The sequence below is a fragment of the Drosophila subpulchrella genome, chromosome X (genome assembly GCF_014743375.2).
Source record: "Drosophila subpulchrella strain 33 F10 #4 breed RU33 chromosome X, RU_Dsub_v1.1 Primary Assembly, whole genome shotgun sequence".
Classification (NCBI taxonomy): domain Eukaryota; kingdom Metazoa; phylum Arthropoda; class Insecta; order Diptera; family Drosophilidae; genus Drosophila; species Drosophila subpulchrella.
This window is the reverse complement of record NC_050613.1, coordinates 6,663,356-6,677,596: the sequence shown is the minus strand read 5'-3', so window position 1 is coordinate 6,677,596 and position 14,241 is coordinate 6,663,356. Positions and strand designations below refer to the sequence as shown.

General features: G+C 44.0%; 3 protein-coding genes across 4 annotated transcripts; 2 read left to right on the top strand and 1 right to left on the bottom strand.

The window, feature by feature from the left end:
• Positions 1–2,131: 2,131 nt before the first annotated feature.
• On the top strand, positions 2,132–4,234 carry LOC119557402 (probable cytochrome P450 311a1). Its single transcript, XM_037870150.1, has 4 exons — positions 2,132–2,325; positions 2,378–2,755; positions 3,145–3,503; positions 3,577–4,234. The coding sequence occupies exons 1-4, from the start codon at positions 2,175–2,177 to the stop codon at positions 4,144–4,146; spliced, it is 1,458 nt and encodes a 485-aa protein (XP_037726078.1). The 5' UTR covers positions 2,132–2,174; the 3' UTR covers positions 4,147–4,234.
• A 988-nt stretch (positions 4,235–5,222) lies between these two features.
• Positions 5,223–11,742, top strand: LOC119555834 (ubiquitin carboxyl-terminal hydrolase 7). 2 transcript variants are annotated; one of them, XM_037867460.1, is made up of 5 exons: positions 5,223–5,710; positions 5,770–5,786; positions 6,058–7,539; positions 7,731–9,143; positions 9,767–11,742. In XM_037867460.1, the coding sequence occupies exons 3-5, from the start codon at positions 6,274–6,276 to the stop codon at positions 10,514–10,516; spliced, it is 3,429 nt and encodes a 1,142-aa protein (XP_037723388.1). In that variant the 5' UTR covers positions 5,223–5,710; positions 5,770–5,786; positions 6,058–6,273; the 3' UTR covers positions 10,517–11,742. The 2 variants fall into 2 exon arrangements, with proteins under 2 accessions (XP_037723388.1, XP_037723389.1); XM_037867461.1 differs by having other exon boundaries at positions 5,223–5,786; positions 7,731–9,128; positions 9,767–11,733.
• A 649-nt stretch (positions 11,743–12,391) lies between these two features.
• On the bottom strand, positions 12,392–14,062 carry LOC119555835 (pleiotropic regulator 1). The gene is made up of 2 exons (XM_037867462.1): positions 13,860–14,062; positions 12,392–13,787 (listed from the first exon to the last, which is right to left on the bottom strand). Exons 1-2 carry the CDS (start codon positions 13,970–13,972, stop codon positions 12,470–12,472), a joined length of 1,431 nt encoding a protein of 476 aa, XP_037723390.1. The 5' UTR covers positions 13,973–14,062; the 3' UTR covers positions 12,392–12,469.
• Positions 14,063–14,241: the final 179 nt, after the last annotated feature.

The window sequence follows — 14,241 nt, the reverse complement described above, 5'->3', positions numbered from 1 at the left end:
TCTATTTAAGTTTCCGAGATATATTCGCTTATACGAACAGACAGACGGGCAGGACTCGCCTAGTGACCCTAATCAACAATACATGCATATCACTTGAAATACCTATTAGTACTCTTCCGAAAAATATATTAAGACATCTTGAATCATTAGACTCGCAATTACACTCATTTATTGTACTCTATTTACTCCATCCATAGTTAAGCATATGTTAGCAGATAATTGTTAACCAACGAAATAAATCATATACACTGGTCGGCATATGTATTTTGACAAAACAAAAGTTAAATATACTCATAATTTGAACTTACTTCGTGTAAACTATAGGCATCAATGGAAAGGTAATTTCAATGCCGTTTGAATGATACAATACATTTCTTTACCCATTCAGTATTTATTGAAAAGGACGAATTTGTGTAAATCAACTTTTAAATTTTTTTTAAAAACTTTTTTCCTCGACTTGAAAACTTAAACTTTTTGATGCAAAAAGTTTCTTCAAACAAAAATAATAGTAACTGCAAAAAGAATTTTTCAAAAATCATTTTCCTTATATTTTTTATGATTTTTTGAAGGTGACAATGTCGGAAAAAATTTGTATGAAAAAGAGAAAAATATGGCTCAAATGCCTGTTTTTAAGCATTTTCAAAAATTTATAAAAAATATAAGAAAAATGATTTTTGAAAAATTCTTTTTGCAGTTACTATTATTTTTGTTTGAAGAAACTTTTTGCATCAAAAAATTTAAGTTTTCAAGTCGAGGAAAAAAGTTTTTAAAAAAAATTTAAAAGTTGATTTACACAAATTCGTCCTTTTCAATAAATACTGAATGGGTAAAGAAATGTATTGTATCATTCAAACGGCATTGAAATTACCTTTCCATTGATGCCTATAGTTTACACGAAGTAAGTTCAAATTATGAGTATATTTAACTTTTGTTTTGTCAAAATACTTATGCCGACCACTGTATATTTGCTACAGGGTTGGAAACGTTTAGATGACATACTTTATTTTCATTAAATATACAAATATAAAACTGACCTTCTGCGTTAAGGGAGAAGAATCCACAAGATCATATAAATACTGTTACAAATATTCCTAACATTTAAACGTTATAAAGTATATAATACATAAATATAAAACTGACCTTCTTCGTTAAGGGAGAAAAATCCACAGGATCATACAAATTCTGTTACATGTATGATAATGCATCTTAGTTGGGAAAAGCAAAGTTCAACCGTCCGACTTTTTTGTAATAGACAGGTTCCCAATAGAAATAAGAAAGCCCTTGTAAATATGAATATACAAATCGGACACCAGTTATATATGTATACATACGTACTCATATCGACGACTGCACTCAGTGCACTCAAATATTTTTGAAGATTAGATATTGCAGGTGGATCGGTGGAAAAAGCCAGCAAATACCGATCGTTAGAATTCAATAATCCGCATAAACCAGCGAAACAATAGAGCCAGTGCATATGTATTCCTATGCCTGAATGAAATCCGATAGTCTTATCTAACCAGGCCTCTGTTAGCGTTAATAGTTCGTTGATCTGTTAGCGGAGCAACTTGTAACCCTATTGCGCCAAAGAGGGTTTATACTAACAGTGATATTATAATATTTTAAAGAAATTTATATATTTACTTAAATGTATGTTACTTAGGGTAATAACGCTTAAATATATTTGTAAATCGCCTACATTAAAAATATCAAGCAAAAGTTATGCATTTTTATAAAATGGGAATGGGAAATGGAAATATATTTGGAAATATGTGATCTTAGATAGTAGCTCTCTAAATACAATACTAATTCTGAAACTTTGTACTATGTTATTACTTATAAAACAAGTAGTAACCCTATTGTTTTTTTCTTTAATGTATCTCATTAGGTAAAAAGAACATAACAAATTGTCATATATGGTGCTGTCCATATTAAAAAAAATAACACATTTGAAAATATGTGTTTTGGATAGCACCTCTCTGAGTACAATACAAGTTCTGATACCTTGTAATAAGTTAAAAGTTGTTATACATTAAATGGAAAAACCTTTCCCTTAAAAAGGGTTAACGATCCACTACCCTCTAAAGATTAGCTGCCAATCAGGTTTCATTTAGCTACTGGTTCAGTACGATCGAATCGGTGGAAGAGAGCACTTCTGTTGACTTATAGGCGACATGGCGCTGTGGCTGCTGCTGCTTATTACTCTGGGAATATGGATTCTGATCCGGAAATGGGCACTCCTGCGACTGGGAACCAGTCTACCAGGTCCCTGGGCCTTTCCACTCCTGGGAAACGCCCAGATGGTGGGCAAACTAAGGCCAGAGTGTGAGTATAGCAATCAGCCAGTGGGATGCCGTCACCAGTTGTCTTTCATCAGTCATCTTTCTCGTTTTCACAGAGCTGCGAGATCGCTTTGGGGCCACCTATCGCCTGTGGTTGGGTCCCCAGCTTTGGGTATTCCTTCACTCGGCGGAGGAGACGCGGCAGGCCCTGCATGATCCCACGCTCCTCAAGGCGGAGACCTTCCTCCAGCTGGAGCCGCTCATCGGGAACGGACTGCTTATCAGCCATGGAGCCCATTGGACCAGGCAGCGTCGCCTCCTGACTCCCGCCTTTCAGCCGCAAATCCTGCGCAGCTTTGCTCCTGCTATCGCTGGACATGTGGACCGCCTGGTCAAGAGACTGGAGGAAACCAAGGGAGCCCCTCTGGAGGTCACCGATCCTCTATTCGCCTGCCTTCTAGACGCCATTGTAGGTGAGTTCGAAGCCTCATCTGAAAATATTTGTGGTTGTTAATTCTTTATACTTAAAATATACATGCCTAAAGGACTTTTCACAAAAAAGTAATGAATAATTAAAGAATAACTTTAATTTAAGTTTTGTAAGGTGCTTAGCTTAAGCCTTTGGCTGTTCTATGATGTTTGTACGTATTATGTTTACCATTGAATAATGTTAAATTGATATTGTAAAATGTAATCCATGGTAATTTTTACGTATTATGTTTACCATTGAACATTGTTAAATTGATTTTGAAAAATGTAATCCATTGTTATTTTTACGTATTAAGTTTACCACTAAATAATGTTAAATTGATATTGAAAAATGTAAACCATGGTTACTTGAAAAATCTCCCGCCCATTTCAGACACGTCGATGGGAGCCCAACTGGACACACAGTCAGTGGATCACTCGCCCATCATCAATGCCTTCCATCTCAGCAGTAAGTTACTATTCAAACGCATGGTCAATCCGCTCCTGGCGTCCGATTGGATCTTTCATCGCACCCAACTCTGGCGGGATCTCAACGAGCAGCTCCAGGTGATCCATACACTAATGGAATCGGTGATCGAAAAGCGCGCTAAGGAGCTGGAGGAACTGAAGGATAAAGGAGAAACTCCAGGAAAGGCGCTCAATCTTCTGGATACGCTCCTCTTGGCCAGATTCGAGGGACAACCCCTGAGCAGAAAGGAAATTCGTGATGAGGTCAACACCTTTGTGTTTGCGGTGGGTATGCAGAAGATTTCCTACACACACCTATGTACAAAAAATGAGTATTTCCTTGTATCTGGCATTTCAGGGAGTGGACACCACGACGGCGTCCATGTCGTTTGTTATTTACGCACTCGCTAAATATCCCGAAACGCAATCCCGACTTCGCAAGGAGCTGCAGGAGCTACCGATGGATGGATCCTCTGACCTGGACACCCTCAACGAGCTGCCCTATCTGGAAGCTGTGATCAAGGAGGTGCTGCGTATGTATACCATTGTGCCCACCACTGGACGACAGACCACGCAAGCCACCGAGATCGGAGGTCGAACATATTGTGCCGGGGTCACACTGTGGATTAATATGTATGGATTGGCGCACGATAAGCTCTACTATCCGGATCCGTATGCCTTCAAGCCGGAGCGGTGGTTGGAGGATGGCGGTACCGCCCCACCCGCCTTCAGCAATATTCCCTTCTCGGGGGGTCCACATTTCTGCATCGGAAGACGGTACTCGCTGCTCCTGATGAAGCTGCTCACCACCCGCCTCGTCAAGGCATTCGATCTGGAACTGAGCTCGGAGCAGACTCCCCTCAAACTGCAGGCCCAAATGGTGCTGAAAGCCCAACAGGGAATACACGTGTCTTTCCTGAAACGATAAAATAGCCATTTTCAAATATATCATATTATTATAATTTTGGATTTGAATGTTTTGAAAAATAATCTAGAAAAATGTATTAAATAATGAATAATGAAAAATATGTATAATTTAGTAGAGCTACATATGTATGTAAACGGCAATAATGTTTTTTGTTTTTCCTTTTTTGATTCAAAATTTTTTAATGCTCATTTAATTTTTATAATTGGGGAATATTGACAATTAGAAATCAGTATTTCATTTTAATATATACATCATTGTATATAATTATATAATTTTAGTTTTTATGAATAGGTGCATAAATGTATTCAGTTTTTTAATGTTTTTCACAAACAAAGAATAAAGTTAAGTTCATCCAGCTTAAATCATTTTAAAATTATATGAAACCATTTTCAAATAATAGGTTTACCTTGAGTCAGACCTGGAAATTATTTAGTGCCTTGACTAAAATTGTAAATAATTTTTTACAATTAATTAAATTAAGATTGTAGCCAATTAAATTACAATTTTATATTCCGAGTATCTTACTCAAATTAGATTTACACACAGGTTTGCATTCAGTAGGTTTAAAAGTACATACATATGTATTTAAAATAAACCCTTTATAATTGGTCAGATAGTATAAAAATATTAACTTAAAGTTTTCCTAGTTGCCTAAAAAAGGACTCTTAATAAAATTAATAAAATAAATTTTTCAAAAGTACATATGTATCAGAACATGCCTGAATAATACATTTATCTAATTGTTTTCAATTCAAAATAAAATGCCTTTTTAGCAATTTTAAGCTCATGTGCTTTCCTTCATTATTTTGTGATAAAAAAAAACTAATCGATAACTTCAATGAGTTCCATACTGGAGGTCAAACTTCGACGAATAATTCCAGGAATTGAGCCAATTCTATGGAAAAATAAGCTTTCCGTTAGTTCCCGCTAAATTTGTGTGAAGCTTGCGCTAAAATAGCCAAATTTCAGCTACATCTGGCTATTTCCCGCTGGCCAGGCCGCTATCGATAGCCGCGTGAGGCGCAGCGTTGCTGGCGCCGATAGCATGTGCTGCCGTTATCGTATCGTTTTTGACAGCTGCACGAGCTGCGCGCTGCATGTGTATGTGTGTGTGCGAAAATATTAATTGATACCTGGCGATGCGATGCAGTGCCGTGTGAAATACGTCGGAGCTGGTTGTTCATAAATTCAAACGATTTAACTTCAGATTCGACAAAATTTGTGTTTTCGGCATACTTGTTTGCTGGGGCCAGCCACAAAAAAAAACGACGTGCAACGCACACACACCGACAGGGTAAACGCGGACGGGAAAAACGCACACACCCATACAAATGCCATAAATTGAAGTGTATGTGTAGTATTGTATTGTTGGAAAGAAAGCAAGCAAGCGAGCACACGCATACGGCAAAATACGAAAAGAATATACATACGTTTTTTTCGCCAGAGCTTAAGTTCAGCTACGGGTTACGCTACTGTTTTTCGATTTAAACGCCCTCGCCTTGCCGCCCACCATCAACCAATATCCTCCGCCCAGCGCCACCCCCTCCTTTTCTGGAATCTGTAGGTGAGAGAGAGAGAGAGAGCGAGCGGGCCGAAAATATATTTATTTATATTTTTTGACAGCAAGCGCGGATAGCAAGGTAAGCTTCATACATACATACAAACATATGTATGTGCAAAAAAAAAAAAGAACGCAGAAGTGCATGTGCTTGTGCGTGTGTGTGCGTGCGGGAGGAAGCAGCGGCGACGCATTTAAAGCTGCTTCTTCTGCCGCTGGCCGCAACAAATTGCATAAAACAAAAAGCCAGTCATTGTACAATATATAAATAAGCCTGCACATTATGTATGCTTGCAACATTCGTGAGTGTGCGAGTGTATTTTGACATTTGTTGTTACAAATTTGTTTTCCAGTGAGTGGGAGAGCTGCGATAGAGAGAGCGAGAGAGAGAGACACCGAGAGCAGAAACGCCGCATAGCGGCTGGAACGGTGATCCAGTCATCCAGCAGGGCAAGTCCAGTGAGTCCCCATCCTCCCGACCGATACCCGATAACGATACCTCTACCGATCCGATACCGATCCTCCGCGGAGGAGCCGCCGATTTAAGCACCATTCAAGTGCCGACTAAAATGGAAATTGAAACAGACCAGTCTATTGAAGCAATGGACACCCAGGACACCCAAGAGGTCGAGATCCTCACCAGTGACCTCCAGCAGCAGCCACAGCAACAACAGACCCCGCAGCAGCAGCAGAATTCGCCACCCCAGTTGCCCAAATTCAAGAATCTAATCCAGCCACAATTGCACGCAGTGGGTGCAGTTACTCAGCTGCCCAGCGAGAACGGCAATGTGCCGCCACAGCAGCTGCTGGCCGACAGTAGCTCCGCATCATTCGGTCAGGACGCCGAGGCCATGGGCATCGATGATGACTCCAAGGAGGATCAGTTCCGGTCGGAGACCACATTCTCCTTCACCGTGGAGAATGTGGGTCAACTGAAGTCGCAGCGATTGTCGCCGCCAGTCTATGTACGCATGTTGCCATGGAAGATCATGGTCATACCCAATGATCGGGCGCTGGGCTTCTTCCTGCAGTGCAACGGGGAGAATGACTCGCCCACCTGGTCTTGCAACGCCATTGCCGAGCTGCGTTTGAAGTGCCACAAGCCGGATGCACAGCCCTTCACCCGGGCCCGCATCAAGCACTTGTTCTACTCCAAGGAGAACGACTACGGCTACTCGAACTTCATCACCTGGCAGGAGCTGCAGGATGCCGACAAGAACTATGTGCACAACAACAGCATCACGCTGGAGGTTCACGTCATTGCGGATGCCCCTCACGGTGTTTTGTGGGACTCGAAGAAGCACACCGGCTATGTGGGTCTGAAGAATCAGGGGGCCACCTGCTATATGAACTCGCTGCTGCAGACATTGTATTTTACCAACTCACTGAGATTGTCCGTGTATCGCATTCCCACGGAGGCGGATGATAGCACCAAGTCGGTGGGACTATCGTTGCAGAGGGTGTTCCACGAACTGCAGTTCGGTGACCGTCCCGTGGGCACCAAGAAGCTAACCAAGTCATTTGGCTGGGAGACACTCGACTCGTTTATGCAGCATGATGTCCAAGAATTCCTGCGAGTACTGCTCGACAAGCTGGAGTCCAAGATGAAGGGCACCACCCTGGAGGGCACTATTCCGGGACTATTCGAAGGCAAGATGTCTTCATACATCAAGTGCAAGAATGTCGACTACAACAGCACACGCTACGAAACGTTCTACGACATCCAGCTGAACATTAAGGACAAGAAGAACATCTACGAGTCCTTCCAAGATTACGTGGCCTCCGAGACCTTGGAGGGCGACAACAAATACGATGCTGGTGTGCATGGTCTTCAGGTGAGACTGGATTTGATTTATATTCGGGAAACGGGCAGGATTAAACTCAATTAGCTTTGCAACTTATAAATTTATTAAAAATATATATCAATATCTTTGCTTAAAATCCAGTTAGTTATACTTCAAATAAAATAACTCCTTTATTTACCAAATTCTTGATTTATAATGCAAAAATTACCATCTGATTTTAGGAGGCCAGTAAGGGCGTCATCTTCACAGCATTCCCGCCCGTCTTGCATCTGCACCTGATGCGCTTCCAGTACGATCCCATCACAGACAGCTCGATCAAGTACAACGATCGCTTCGAGTTCTACGAGCAGATCAACCTGGACCGCTACCTGGCCGAGAGCGAGAAGACCTCGGCGGACTACGTTCTGCACGCCGTGCTGGTCCACTCTGGCGACAACCACGGTGGTCACTATGTGGTCTTCATCAATCCCAAGGCCGATGGACGCTGGTTTAAGTTCGACGACGATGTGGTCTCCAGTTGCCGTAAGCAGGAGGCAATTGAACAGAACTACGGCGGCATGGACGACGAGATCTCGTTCCATGCCAAGTGCAGCAATGCCTACATGTTAGTATACATCCGGCAGTCGGAGCTGGAGCGTGTCCTGGGCGACATACCGGAGAACGAGATATCGAGCGACCTAGTGGAGCGCTTGGACTTGGAGAAGCGCATTGAGATGGCGCGCCGCAAGGAGCGCAGCGAGGCCAACCTGTATGTGTCCGTGCACGTGATCCTCGAGGAGTACTTTGAGGACCAGCATAAGCGACGGCTCTTCGATCTGGAGAAGGCCCACCCGCGCATCTTTAGGATCAAGCAGAATCAGACCGTCGACGAGCTGGTCGACATGTTTGTCAAGGGTTTCGGCGTGTCGCGCGATCGCATGCGAATCTGGAACATGTGCACCGCCCAGACGCAGAAGTTCTTGCATTTTGACTTTGAAGCGGAGGCGTCGCGCACCATCGAGCAGATCCCCACGTCGCAGAAGCCGTGGGTCATCTGGCTGGAGCTGGCCTGTCCGAACGTTCCTGGTCCCCTGCCGCCCTTCAATCCCAAGTCGGAGGTCCTGTTGTTCCTCAAGTACTATGATGCGCGAAACAAGCGCCTTAACTACATTGGATGCACCCAACAGCCATATACCCGTCGGCTGATCGATCTTGTGCCCGAGGTGAACCGCAAACTGGGCTTCGATCCGGAAACCGAGTTGACCATCTACGACGAGTACGCCGACAAGAAGCTCCTCAATCTGAACGAGCCTATCGAGAGCGTGCTGTTTATACCGCAGGACCATCTGCAGGGTCACATCCTTATTTTCGAGCGCGAGTGCGTAGACGCCAAGCTGGACCTGCCCACTGTGGAGGACTACTTCCTGGATCTCGTCTACCGCATCGAGATCATCTTCAGCGACAAGTGCAACCCCAATGAGCCGGACTTTACGCTGGAGCTCTCCAATCGCTACAACTACGAGCAGCTCACCAACGCGGTGGCCGAGCGCCTGAATACCGATCCCCAAAAGTTACAGTTCTTTATGTGCATCAACAACTACAAGGAGACGGCGGGAAATGCAGTGCCCTACACGTTCAAGGTGGGTGCAAAGAATGTACGCATAAGTTTAATTTCTAATTATTTAATTAATTATAACCCAGTACACAGGTCGACAAAATCCAAACATTTTTTTTTGGCGCCATGACTAAACGCTTCTATTTTGCCTATAGATTACCACCCCCCTACGACATAGTTAAAGAAAATCGTAGTCAAAGTAACAAATTTTCGATTTTTAGTACCTTTTTACGGCTTAATAACAGCTAAACCATTTGGGGTCGTAATCTCCAGGTGAAATCCATTCAGATTTGAAAGCGTTTATCGTTGGGCTTTTATTTTGTCGACCCGTGTAATTGGGGATGTATAAAACACAGCTATTTAATTCGAATAAATGTTTGTCTTAGCCATATTTATAATTAATTTTCGTATTAATTGTTAACATGTAGAAAGGTAGTTAAATAATATATAAGCGATTATTTTGTAAGGACCAAAAATCCAATTAAACAACACTTTAGCCTATTCCTGTTTAAATTTACATTATACATTAGTTAATTAATTTTAATGCCCCTTTGCTTTCTTACCATTCTAAACCAGCTTCCATACACAATCTAACCGGTTTTGCAAATCGGAAACATGTTCAATTGGTTGTTTCAATTACTCGTACCCCGTCTTCCGTTGCAGGGCACCATCAAGGACCTGGTATCGTACACCAAACAGAGCACGCCCAAGCGCATCTTCTACCAGCGCCTCTCGCTCAGCATCCATGAGCTGGACAACAAGAAGCAGTTCAAGTGCGTCTGGGTGAGCAGCGACCTCAAGGACGAGAAGGAGCTGGTGCTGTATCCGAACAAGAACGACACGGTGAAGGGTCTGCTGGAGGAGGCGGCCAAGAAGATCACGTTCGCGGAGAATAGCCGGCGAAAGCTGCGCCTGATGAAGGTCAGCAACCACAAGATCGTGGCTGTCTGCAAGGACGACATACCGCTGGACACGTTGCTAAAGACCAGCGAGTCGATCACGTCCACCCAGGGCGCCCAGAAGACTTATCGCATCGAGGAGGTGCCGGCGGAGGAGATGCAGCTGGCGGAGAACGAGTTCCTCATCCCAGTGGCCCACTTCAGCAAGGAGCTGTACAACTCGTTCGGCGTACCCTTCCTCACCAAGGCGCGCCAGGGCGAGCCCTATGGCGCCCTAAAGCAACGCATCCAGAGGCGCCTGAATGTGCCGGACAAGGAGTGGGAGAACTACAAGTTCTCCGTGATCACCATGGGCCACAATTCGGATGTAAACGACAATACGCCCGTTGATTTGGAAGTGTATCGTTCGTGGACCACCGGCCAGTTGCCCTTCTTCGGCTTGGATCACATCAACAAATCGCGCAAGCGCAGCTCGCTCAACTTTTCCGAGAAGGCCATCAAGATATACAACTAGAGGGTGTGTTTGTTGGAGCGGGTGGACATGCCTGTAAGCTGGATGAAGGAGCAGAATTTTTTTTTCGGGGAGGGGGTCAGAGGATTAAGTATTGTGAAATGGGACGACGGCAAGAAATGGATGTAGAGTGGCGGCCTCAGTCCTCCAAATTTGAAGCACGTGAAGCAGCAGGCACGAAGTTCTTGGGTCCGATCACACACACACGCAGCACTTACCCCATTTAATTTAAATATATAAACTGTTTTTGTAATCTAACCGCTAAGTCAAGTATAGTTATTTATTAACCCTCGCCGCCAACGGCGACGTTAAAGAACTGGCCACGCACACCAGCTCCTCCTTCGCGATCGCTTTGGATCATCGATCCCATCCGACACTGTCCAGTTCCGTTTCCAGTTACAATCCTGACCAGAGTCCGAGTATCAACTTTCGCATCGAGTTGCAGTCCCCCACAATTCTACTGACTTGCTGCTTGAATTAAAGTAACTTCAATTTAGGCTTAGGCTTTTACGTGTGTGTGTACTTTCTATGCTATAATATTCTTAATCGATAATTGTTTAATCGCAGGCAGAAGTGAATTCGAAACGGAACGAATCGGTTGCTTTTGTCTAAATGTAAATAAGCGTTCGTTGCAAGTTGCCCATTAAAAAACAGAACACATATGTAAGAAAAAAGAAATCAAAGGAAGAACCTACACCTAAATCTAAATACAACCAACAAAAGGTACATATATATAAATATACGAAAAGAGCTGTAAACAAATAAACGCAACTAAGTAACAAGTATAACTTTAAACGAAACAAAAAGATTAACACAAACAGTTTCGCTAAACGAGACAAGGAAGGCAAAAGTTATAAAGATATATTCTATTCGAGCAGCAGATCGAAAGAGACGGAGACAGCAGAGGAGATGAAAAATATAAGATTTGTTTCAAACAATTATTTGTGATTTTTAAACATGAAATGATAAAAGTGTATGCAAAGGACTAGACAACATAATATTAATTAATAAATTACTATAATACATACAGCTTAGTGTTTTTTCTTTGTTAACCATAGTGAAAAAAATCGATATCCGTTTCAAGAAACCAATTAAATGAAAAGAGCCCACAACAAAAATATTTTAATAATATATTACTATGCTATTATTTATGCAGCAAATAATTCAAACTATTTATGTGTACAAAAAAACCAACAAAAAACGAATAAAATACCAAGAATTCAACTGAAGTGTGTGCAGCAAGGAGCAAGGACTCCTGCGTTTTTTTGGGCTTGAACAAATTCCTTCTTTTTTTAAATTCATTATAAATTATGTTGAAAATAAGATGATAAGTATTTTGATATGGATGTCATATGGGACAATATATTAGCAAAGCTTCAAATTATCAGTGTTTTCTGTTTTTGATATTTGCCCTCTTGAGTGCATTTCAAAAAATCTTTATATACAATGTATACTTGAAGTTTCCTGACAAAAAATGAAGTTAAACTATGGCTATATAGAGATTCTTTCTTACTAATTTCTATGCTCAAAACTGTTCCCTTTGCTTTCAGAGTTTTATATCAAAAGATTCACTCAACACGATTAAATTGATATTACTATTTAGAGGAAAGTTGAAAACACACTGATCATTAAATATAATTCTAAATATGCACTTTGCAGGTATTTATTATTTGCTAGACTCTTGAAATCATAGAAAAGCTTACCTCTATTTTAAACCAATTTATAGATTTTTCACTTATGGATCTTTTGAAATGGAAAACAATAGAATTAGCACTGTACCTAATGCTGATATACAATATTTTACCCCTATCTTGAAATGCATTGTTATTAGGTTATTTAAAGATCTAAAGTATCCCTCTGCATAAACAACGCTAAAGGTCGATCGTCTTTAAAATATATGATTTTAATGAAATTGTTTGGAAAATTGTAGTCTATGGTTGCTTAGAAACTAGGACTCTAGAACTTGCGTCGCTTGAGCAGCTCGGGCCGCCAGTTGACCGGGTGCGACTCCTCGCTGGCCTCGTCGTCCTCCTTGTACACCTTGATGGTCTTGTCCGCCTCGGCGGTGATCAGCCTGGTGCCCGACTGGTCGAAGCACATGGCGAATATGCCCGCCTCGCTGTCCATGGAGCCCGGCTGGACGGGTGCCTGGAAGCGCTGGAAATTGTAGCCGGTGCGCCAGTCCCAGAAGAACATGGTGCCATTGTCGCCGCCAGAGACGAGCACGCCATCATTGTTGGCCGCCATGCAGTTGACAATGGCCGTGTGGCCGGAAATGTTCTGCACAAAGTTGCCCTCCGGACAGCGCCACTGCTTGATGTTGTCCGGCGAGGCGGAGGCGAACATGTACAGCGACGGATGCAGGACGATGCTGCGCACGGACTTCTTGTGGTTGGTCAGGGTGCAGACGCTCTTGCCGGCGGCCAGGTCCCACAGCCGCACCGTGGAGTCGTGGGAGCCGGTTATGATCTGCGGATTGGTAGCCTGGGCCACCACGCTGGCCACCGTGTTCGTGTGCCCCGTCAGCGTGTGCACATTGGCCTTCGTTCGCATGTCCCAGATGCGAGCCGTCGAGTCGCGGCCCGAGGTGGCCAGCACATCGATGGTCGGATGCAGGGCCAGCGAGTAGACGGCGGACAAGTGGCCATGGTAGTGCCGGATGACCTTGTTGTACTCCAGATCCCAGCACTTCACCTGCCGATCCTCGCCGCAGCTGAACAGATAGGGATGCTTCGAGCTGACGGCCACCCCGCGAACGGTGCTCACATGGCCGGTGAGCGATAGCTTCAGCTTGCCGCTGGCCAAATCCCAGATCTTGATCACCCGATCGCCGGCCCCGGTGGCGAACCACTCGTTGCCCGGCTCCACGGCAATGCAGCGCACCCAACCCAAATGGCCGGAGATGACGCGCGACAGCTTCCAGGGTGCGTGCCACTTGGGCTTGGGTATGGTGGGCGCCTTCTTGGGTATCAGCTGCAGATTGCTGGCGGTGCCGTTGGCGCCCTTGTCGCCATTGTTGCTGGCCAGCGAGGCGCGCACCAGGGATGTGTGATTGCCGGTGACCAGGGGCGCAGTGGTCTCCGCTGTCCTGCCGCCCGGATTGTATTTAACCAGGCTGCCCGCCTCCCCATCGGCAGTACCGTCTGTGATGGCCAGTGGCTTGTCGCCCGGCGTTGCGGCTCCCGATCCCTTCCTTGCCTCGCCGATCTTCACCGCCTTCTCCAGCACCAGGCCATAGCTGTCCCTCGCCTTGATGGAGCGCCGCAGCTTCTCCCTGTACCCGGAAATCACAAGGATTAGCAACTGGAACTGGCACTTCCATCACAACACATCTCTAGATACTCACAGTCGGTCGTCGATCTCCGGCAGATTTCCCTGGTTCGAGACGAACAGATCGTGGGTGCGCTTCAGGGAGCGGAATATCAGCGTGTGCACGCTGTGCTTCTGCACATCTTCCATGGCAATCGGCTGTGATTTATTGTTTATTCGCTAAAATAGTTTTAAAAATGCGGCTTTTGCATCTGGCCACAGAACAGCCATTCACAATGATCGGACTATCGGTTATCGGCAATCGCAAAAGCGTTCAGTGCTGCCCTAGCTGTTTTCAAGCCAAGTGCGGTCGCTGTCATCTAGCTATTTTCAAGCTTAATTTGTGTTTTCCTATAAATTCGTTTATTTTAAAGAATCTTGAATCAAAATTTCAATCATTGTATGCCAGAACCAAATAA